The sequence below is a fragment of the Strongylocentrotus purpuratus genome, unplaced genomic scaffold (genome assembly GCF_000002235.5).
Source record: "Strongylocentrotus purpuratus isolate Spur 01 unplaced genomic scaffold, Spur_5.0 spur5_scaffold_13, whole genome shotgun sequence".
Classification (NCBI taxonomy): domain Eukaryota; kingdom Metazoa; phylum Echinodermata; class Echinoidea; order Camarodonta; family Strongylocentrotidae; genus Strongylocentrotus; species Strongylocentrotus purpuratus.
Genome location: NW_022145598.1, coordinates 29263037 through 29272576, shown reverse-complemented (window position 1 = coordinate 29272576; position 9540 = coordinate 29263037). Strand labels below are relative to the sequence as shown.

The following is a 9540-nucleotide window of genomic DNA, read 5'->3' as shown; positions in this document are numbered from 1 at the left end:
GAGAAAATGACTATGAATTTCAATTAGCGGGCATGGTTAAGAACATGACTGCATTTTCAACCAATCAGAAGACAGGATTAGTAAAGAATCTTAAAATGAGGTATATAATTAACAATAAACAATTAACAATATTAGTAGAGCGATTAATCTACTACTACTAATACTACCATGACAACTACTACTATTACTACGACTAACACTTTCATCACTGATAACCATCAAACGTTTCTCTAGGTTCCTACATGACTGTTATGCTACTCGTTTGGGATCAAGTCATTTGTCCTCAGATTAATGGTCAGATTTTTGGTCAATTCATCCCAGAAACATTCTTGTCCTCTTGCGTCCTCAGTCCAGTGGATATAGGGTCTGCCATCATTGAGATACAACCTCGCCAAGAATGGCATTTCATCATCTGGGATGTCTTCAAGGAAGACCACGACTACAAATTCAGTCAAAGTGTCACTGACGTGGTCCATGGCCGTCCGGAACTTGAGTATGAACCAGCGGTCTTGCACAGCAGCTCTGCTAAGCACTACGATGGTCTTGTAACTGTGGCTCACCACGTAATCGACGGAATCTAAGTAATGCATACCCAATACAAGGTCTTCGTCACCGAAGACGTTCCTCTGAAACTGTGGTAGCCGTTCTTCGAGAGCCGGTCGAAGCTGTTCGCGAATCCATACATCGTCATCGTCGTATAAAATGATGTTCACGTCAAACTCATAGTCATTGTGGTCTCGAGCGTCTCGCATCTCGTTATAGCCCACTGCGGCCAGTTTTAAGAGAAATAGTTTGTACCTCAACTGCCATCGGTAGTGATACAGCAGCACGCTGATTACAACCAAGCCAATGGAGGCGAGGGGAATTAGAAACAATAGACCATTTATTATACAGAGTTGATTTGGATCAACATCAAGCAGCGGTTTCTCACGAAGAGGCTCCAGAGATGCTGACGAACAGATAGTTTTGTCCTTGTCTATCAGGTGCATAGGTTTATTAATCCAATCAATAAGCCACTTTAGATCACAGTTACAATCAATTGGGTTCATTGATAGATCAAGTGAAGAAATGGAGGAAAGGATCGACTTGAAAGTCCTTTGATTAAAGCGAGTTAATTTGTTGTCGGCCAAGGAAAGATTAGTGAGTTTCCAGTTATTTGAGAACATTAGCTCACCCAAGTACGCGATCTGGTTTCCTTCAAAGACGATAATGTTAACTTGACCTAACCCCGACAATACATCATCATGAATATGTTGGATGTTGTTTCCTTTCAAACTCAACTTCTGAAGCGATTCCAACCCCGAGAAGACAAGAGGATGTAGATTTGTAATATCGCAGTAGTCTAGATTTAGCCCTTGTAAAACAGAGAGTTGCCGGAATATCCCTGGCGGTAAAAAACTCCGGAAAGGGTTTCTACTCAAATCCAAATGATTAAGATCCAATAATCTATCAAAAAGAGACGCGTTTCCATTCCATATGTTCCCAATGTGAAGTCGAGAGTCTTTCATGTCTAAATTAACAAGGGATTTTAAATGTTGAAAGGAGGCTCCTGGTCGGATATTAACCCCGATTCTGTACTGATCAAGAGAGTTTAGGACAAGTGATTTTAATATTGGGGTGTTCAATTCCAGAATTCTATATAATTGACTTCCGGTCAAATCAATGGTTTGAATATTGTCAAGTCCAGAAAAGGCCGTCAGCTCAAAGGCAAAAAGTTGTTTGTTATAGCTCATGTTTAAGAGAGTTAAATTTCCTAAACCCCGAAATACAGATTCAGATATTTCTGTAATCAGATTACCGGATAAGTCCAACTCCGATAAGTCCACTGTCCAAGTCTGATTTTGAGGATTTATTTGTTTTACTTGGTTGTCTTTGATTATCAGTACCTTTAATGCCTTCATGCCCTCGAAAAAGTCTGGTTGAATTTTGTCTATGGGGAGATGGTTAGAACTGATAATTAATTGTTTAAGTTTTGTTAAATTTGAGAAGACTAAAGGATGGAGGTTTTTCAGGTAGTTGTAGTGAAAGCCCAGAACAGAGAGAGAAAAATCGCGCAGTGGATCAAAGAAACCGTTCGGAAACGCACCAACAGAGCCTTCCTGGATTATAAGCTGTTCGATGTCTGATTTTGAGATTCCGAGGAAGATGTTCGTCAACACCTCGTAACTTAGATGGTAGATACCTAGCACCAAAGAGCGAACATGTAGTGATGCGATCACATCAGGGTCTACTGATTGGATTGGGTTTTCTCTAAGATCTAGAGTATCAGTGTGGCACACAAAGGTGAAATCTCTCGCCGTAAGGTGTTTAAGTTGATTAGAAGCCATGCTCACAATGTCGGCCATGCCACATGAACTTACATTGATGAAGGAGAGCCGGTTCTCGTACAGAACAACAGTATCTAGATGTGGACTCCATTTTAGAGTGTCATTGGGAAGCGACTTTAAGTTTGTTGACATTAAATCGAGAATGGAAAGCTGTGAAGACATCATAAAGACGCATTTTGCTGGAAGCACAAGATGCGGGTTAGAATATAGATACAGGTACATTAAGTCCTTGAGGGGGTAAAAAGCGGCAGATTCTATCGCTCTTACATCGTTAGAAGAAATTTCCAAAAAGTTAATTAGAGGGTATACTTCAAAAGAGGAGTTCATAAGTTTAGTTAGATTGTTCTTAGACAAGTCAAGCACCTCGGTATCCCCAGAAAGATTCTGGGGAACCGTATCCAGGCCTTTATTGCTGCAAGCAGCTTTTTTCAGTTCAAGATTCTGATCGCATCCATGGAAAGATTTGTCTATGTCCAGTATTAAGGATATCTTCTGCGAATCTCCATCACGTCGATGTACAAATTGAAAGGACGAGCTGACGAGGAGACAAGCGATGAGCAATGGGTACAAGATTGAGCTGTTTGCCATGACGTCAATATATCACATCTGAAATAAGAAGGGTACTTCTTTGTCGGATGATAATGTCGTGGGTAAACTTCCAATGAAGGGAAGTGTAGACGTGGTGTATTTTTAGTTCATCGTTTTATTTGTCATCAGACGAAACCAAAACAAAGCTCTGCAAGAAAGAGAAGAATATCACTCAATTAATACTTCAGATATTTATAATAGTGATGAATGTAAATAAACAGATTTTGTTGAATTGCAATCAATATTGTCATAACATGAAATATAATTTCCACCAGCTAGTAACGCTGACACATTCCCCATTTAACATCGAAAGTCTGTACCTCCATCCACAGACCACAATGGAATAATTGAGTCAGAACTTCGAGAACATCATCATTACCTTAAAGCGACAGGCAAATCCCCTTATCTCACTAGCCACCATCATTTTTTTCTGATGGCATGCCTCCGTCTTAAAACACATCAAAGACGGTTTAGAATTTGGAATGATTCAATCAGAATTACTTACAATGGTAGAATTCCTATCAAATAATATATAAACTGAAAGAGTAGAATTAAAAGGATTGAACAAAATTCAATTCTTATATGAGTCTTATATTTCCAATTTAGATTGTTATAGAAAATATGCTGTTCCATGATAGAATAATCAACGAATTTTACCAGTGTCATTACAAATGATTGAAAGCATATGATTGCTTCCAGAGCAAAATTATTATTACACAATGTTACTTTTACTGAACTACAAGATTACTGTGCTATTATACACTGTAAAAAAGAATTTGTTCATTGGTAATTTTTACGTATTTTTTCCATGTAGAATTTACTTGAAAACATTAGTTTTGCCACTTACGCACTAAATTTAAGTCTTGCTAACTCAAACGTTCAATTTAGTAGAACATACGTGGAATGTTTAAGTAAAATCAAATACATAAGAACTTTAAGTAATTTCAGCTTGTATTAATTTAGTAATTTTAACTCAAAATCAGAAATTATACGTATTACTCAAACAATTTATGTTGATTATTCTTATCTTTTTAAAGTAAGGACCGATGCAGTGCGTAATAGAAATATTTACATAATTTATGAATATTCATTAAGACCAAATTAAACTCTTTTTTAAATAAAACAATTCTTTTTTGTGGTTGAATGAAAATTTAAGGACTTTAAAACATTTACTAATTCATTTAACATGGCTAAGCAAAGACAAGCCAATTTTTAATTGTTACCCAGTTCAAAACAAATCAAAACTTGATATTTCAGGAAATTGTCAACCAATTTTCATTTTAAGATGCTACGATCAAGTATATATAAAATTTTGAGCCTTTCAATATGTGTCGAATTGAAGCGTATGTAATAGTTTGTGATGGTGGTAGGTATATATATACGGTTAAATCTTAAATAGAAGTAGTGAATGATTTGTGGATGTTACTTGTTAGATTAGATGGGTACCAAATCGTGCAATATGTAATCCTATCATAGCTTTTTTTTAATTATCTAAAATGATTACAATACTTATTTACGTTAATGTAACTCGATTTAACTGAGTAAAAATTTATTCAGCAAAATAAGTAAATTCTACTTAAGATGCCGTAGGTAATGTTTACTTAATAAAAATAAGGCAATTCTTTTCCTCAATTTTATTGAGTTATTTCGACTATTATTTTTTTACGGTGTAGTCATCTTAAAAACAAACCTGCATTATGATTTAAACCTATACAGTTCACCAAACTATTGTAAACATCAATAGTCCAAGACCAATTTTAAGTATCAGTGAGTGCGAATGATTTAAATCTGATCAAAATGCCTACACAAGATCGACATCATCCTGGCGCGAAGCCGATTTATATACTATGAACTGAAACCACCCAAGAGACACTATGAACATGACAGACAATGAAAGCGGACAAAATATACAGTTCCTCAGGTAAACAAAGGAACATCCCTTCACTGCTATTATGTAAAAATGTGTAGAACCTGTGAATATGCATGTGACATCTGTTTTACACATTTTTACATAATAGCAGTGAAGGGATGTCCCTTTGTTTACCTGAGGAACTGTATATTTTGTCCGCTTTCATTGTCTGTCATGTTCATAGTGAGATAACCATCATTTCCCATGGTCGCCCTCTGGCTCTAATACTACAATCATGCATTGTAACTGCAGTTCAGCTGAAGCTTGTTTGCCAAAATTAAATATTAATCATTCAATTACTCACTGCTCTGTTTCCACGTCTATCTATTTGTACCATTGATACAATGAACTATGAATTCAAATATTCGTTATTCAGTTACAGCATATCTGCACAGGTTAATTAAAATGTAGGACTACTCATGAATTCATATAAACAAGTTCCAATTAAATGTTGAATTCCTACCTGCTTTCTAAATCACATTTTATATAAACACAGCTTAGTTAATTACAGATTATACTAAATGCTGTGTATTAGTACAAAGTTAGAAAAAGATGGGTAGATTATTATCAAAAACTATTTTTTCTTTTGTGAGACCAAAGACACAGACATAATACCACGTTCAGAATTGCCAACTTGAAATCTATTGACAACTATAGAATAATTATCACTAATTGTATGTACTTGTTTAGTCTATATATCGTATACTTGTGCTTATAGCAAAAAAAACACACACATTGTAATTGCTTTCTATATCAGCTGAACACAGTATGAAGCAAATTGATCTTTTTAATTTCTCGATATCCCCCCCCGAACAATTATATTTTATGATTTCAAAATAAATCGTTTTCGTCTTTGTACTTAGGGGAGGGGGGGGGGGGGAACTTACCACAAAATAACTATGCATCAATATAGGCATCTTCTAAAATTAAAGTGTAAATGTATCACAATGTGAGGATTGGATGTCCATCCTGCATATCACGGTGGAATTACTTCACTAATATAATGGAATATCAAATGGAGTAGATAGGACACATTGAGTATAAACGTAAATTTACAAAAAATGATATGGTCCTTTGACAAAATAATACATAGTTAAAAGAGCAAATTATTCAAAGAGGGCAATTCAACAAATAAAATGAAACAACTAAAATAATAAAATAACAATATTTAATGTTATGAAAATGTTACATTAATGTTTTAATACCTATCGCGATTCAGGTCATAAGATTTCAACACGATAGGATTTGGGTTTATCAATTAACAGTAGTTTGTTAATGAGGCATAAAAACTCTCATCATGTATAAAAGGGTCTGCAAAAATAAACTTATTTCCATGGCGACGATAAAACTATTTGAAGTGTCATTTCTTGAAGTATGTCCAAAGTGACTGTTCAATCGCATTTCGACTGATGTTAATACACAATTTCATCCTCATGGGAAAGCAAATTTGATATAAAAAGCATTAAATTATAATCTTAATATGTATTCAGCAGGTTCGATAAAAAATAAAAAAAAACCTGCGTTTTGTTCTCCCCCAAACTCCGGGGAGACAACTCAGACGTTCCTGTAAAAAATCCAGCATAGGGCTTACACAAAGCCTGAAACATTTTAGAGTGAAATTTTCATTTAAATGAAATTTAACGGTATATGCATTATAAACATTGTGCAGATTGAAATAGAATAAACAATATTAGTGATTGCACTATAACGGGAATTTGACTTTGTAAACATGAAACATATACGATGATTTACTCGGAAAATGGGGTTATTGAAAGTAATCATATTTCAAAGTTTTTAAAAGCACAATAACGCTGTTCATTGAAACACTTGTTCTAGATTAAACATATAATATATGTTGTCGTACCACACAAAGAAAAATAAATGATCAGATAATGTGATGGAAAATAAATCATTTCATGCTATGCCAAATGAGTTGATGCTTTTTTACATGATGCGTAACGGATCATGAACATTAGAATTATAGAAAAAGTCAGAAATTTGTAATTTAAAAATTTAAAAAAACATTGAAAACATGCCCATATTTATATTTAATGCTTCTCCCTTGATTTCAACTACAAGTTATTACATGTATCAGTCATGTTTGAAACTTGCTGTTGCTATGAAACCAGTGAGAAAATATTGATATTTGTATACAAAAAATACCTGAAACTAATGAATATATTGTTAAATAAATGATGATTTCTGTTAGCTACAATGTAGGACCCTCGGTTATCGTTTCTGTTTGTTTGCCATAAAGTAGGTGATGGATGTGACTACCAGGCCGTTACTATGGTAACAGATCAAGAAATAATTTAATTGTTCTTCAACAACATGAAACACGTGAAAATCATCTAATAATTTTAGCAGACCGTTTGTTTATAATAAAAAGAAATGAATCATTTGAAGCCGGGGTCTTTTTAAAAGAATTGCCCCTGCCATGCAAACTGAATATTAAAGAAGTTGACTTCAGTGAACCAAAACATAAAGGTAAATAATCAACAGACAATATAAAACAAGCAGAATATGAGCCATATCAAATAAAATACATTTGTTATCTAGGACCCTCAGCTATTATAAGCTGTTTGTTTTGTCATGAAGTTGGTGATGGATGTGACTACCACGGCCATTGCCGTGGTTAATAATCGGTTACACATCAAGAAAACACTAAATTCTACAAATACCACATATATTTGTAATTGAACAACATAAAGGCAAATGAAAGCATCTAAATCAAAATATTTGAGTTTCCAGTTTGATGGCAAGGTAGTCTGATCCATTAAGGTCACGATGTTGTTATTATTGAAAAGGTATAATGACAAATTACAATTTGTGGAAAAAAATAATGCTCTAGCTTTTAATTCACAAACCGTTTGAAGTTTTCTTTTGTATTTCAGTATACCACACGGTTTCACTTATATCCTTGTCAGATTTAAATACTGTAAATTATTATGGTCTGACGATAAATTAGGTTCTGATGAAATGAGTATGTATCACAAGAAAATCAAGCAATTTCAAGAGTAAAATATAGTGTACAAACAATTTATTTAAGAGCCATCGGCTCTATATAATTAAACATGCAAATAATTGACAAGAATAAAATGATTCAGCATCACTATGAACTTAGATAGGAGTATATCCTATCACTGTTTATGTCGACTTATCGTTACTCAATTATATCACAATATAATTCTCCATATTTCCAAAGGAAAAAAGATTACCTGATGACCAGGTCATCCTTCGAGGTATAATACAGTTAATCTCCCACCGACTCTAGCCCGGTCTTTATATAAAAAGTATACTGTTGTGGGTTAGAGAGTCCCGATTTAGAGTTCGTAAATACCACCTCTTCCTGTTTCTGAATAGGCGGAACGAAATACTCTGGTGTATGTAGTAACCCGGTGCGATATGATGCATGACCTGCTAAGCCTGACCGGTGTACGACAGCACTGGGCGTTGACTCAACGACTTGACGCGAGTAGGTTGCCTGAGCGTGTCGACTACGAACACATGTCCATTCACTGATGGTGCCTAGGGTTATGGCTACGAGCCCAGCTTGTCCCTAAAAGAATTAAATGGAAACCAAATAGCCAACCATCTACAAAAATAAACACGATAGCTATAGCGATGTAAATCCTAACAATTTACAACAATCATTTACAATCTCTAGAGCTTAGCTTCACTGACATAAACCACTAAAATAGGCGACATTTATAAATGACCATGTACGGTATCTTTCACCTAGAAATTATAGAATAACACCTATGTCTTTACATATAGTTATACATGTATAACTTTTCAGTGCAATACAATTTCTTAAACCTCATATATTCTAAGCAAACAAAATAATCAAGGTTAAGTCTTCCTTATTCAACAAGCAAGATACAACACAAAAATCCATTATCTCGTAGTACATAGAAAATATCTTTCTCTTTATGAAATGTATGAAATTAACCTTCCTTCCAGATAATTACAAATAAGGTAATACATTTATTTCTGTAACTTACAGTTCAGATGTTCAAATGATGATCCAAGTCGAGGCGAGGGCTGATGAGGCTTCTACCACGTCGGCCTGTGCTGCCTGGTTCTTGCCTGGTCCCATAGTATAGGGAAAGTCTATGCCAGCAACAGCATGCTTATAGCCTGTGGCTGTAACTTTTACCTTCGTGGCCAACACCCCTCATTCACTCCCCAAAGTCAGACCAAATTCTGAAAGGTCTGCTCCTCTCGAGATCTCATGTGCAATCTGATTAAACTACCCTAAATCTCTAATCCACGTTGGCTCTCTCAATAGTAACCTCCTTAACATTCTTTGTATTCCTCTCATGCCAAAACTGTCCATCCAAATTCCTTTTACTGAATCCTCTATACAAAACTTTCCTATTAACATTCTCCTCATCCTTTCCCCACACACAGACAAAGACAGACACCTGCTCTACTAGAGACCCAAGTTAGTTGACCTAGTAAATCCAAGTTAGTTGACCTAGTAAATTGCTACCAACAACATCTATTCATCTAACACCTGTCCATTACATTCTCTGTCTAAAAAAGAAATCCCAGTCACATTGTGACATATCTCCCCTTCCTTCAAGAAATTTATATAATTTCAGAAAAAAAATTCAGAGTGGTTTTCTCATTCTATACGAGGAAAATTTCAGAGTGGTTTTCTCATTCTATACGAGGAAAATTTGTTTACAGGAAAATATAAAGATTAATAAT

General features: G+C 34.9%; 1 protein-coding gene and 1 long non-coding RNA gene across 2 annotated transcripts; both read right to left on the bottom strand.

Moving 5' to 3' along the window:
• Nucleotides 1–254: 254 nt before the first annotated feature.
• On the bottom strand, nt 255–2327 carry LOC105442526 (toll-like receptor 4). The gene is made up of 2 exons (XM_011674720.2): nt 2091–2327; nt 255–1016 (listed from the first exon to the last, which is right to left on the bottom strand). Exons 1-2 carry the CDS (start codon nt 2325–2327, stop codon nt 255–257), a joined length of 999 nt encoding a protein of 332 aa, XP_011673022.2.
• Nucleotides 2328–7847: 5520 nt separating this feature from the next.
• On the bottom strand, nt 7848–9510 carry LOC115923097. The gene is made up of 2 exons (XR_004063780.1): nt 8829–9510; nt 7848–8383 (listed from the first exon to the last, which is right to left on the bottom strand). It is a non-coding gene; the product is annotated as an uncharacterized LOC115923097 (long non-coding RNA).
• Between the last annotated feature and the right edge of the window lie 30 nt (nt 9511–9540).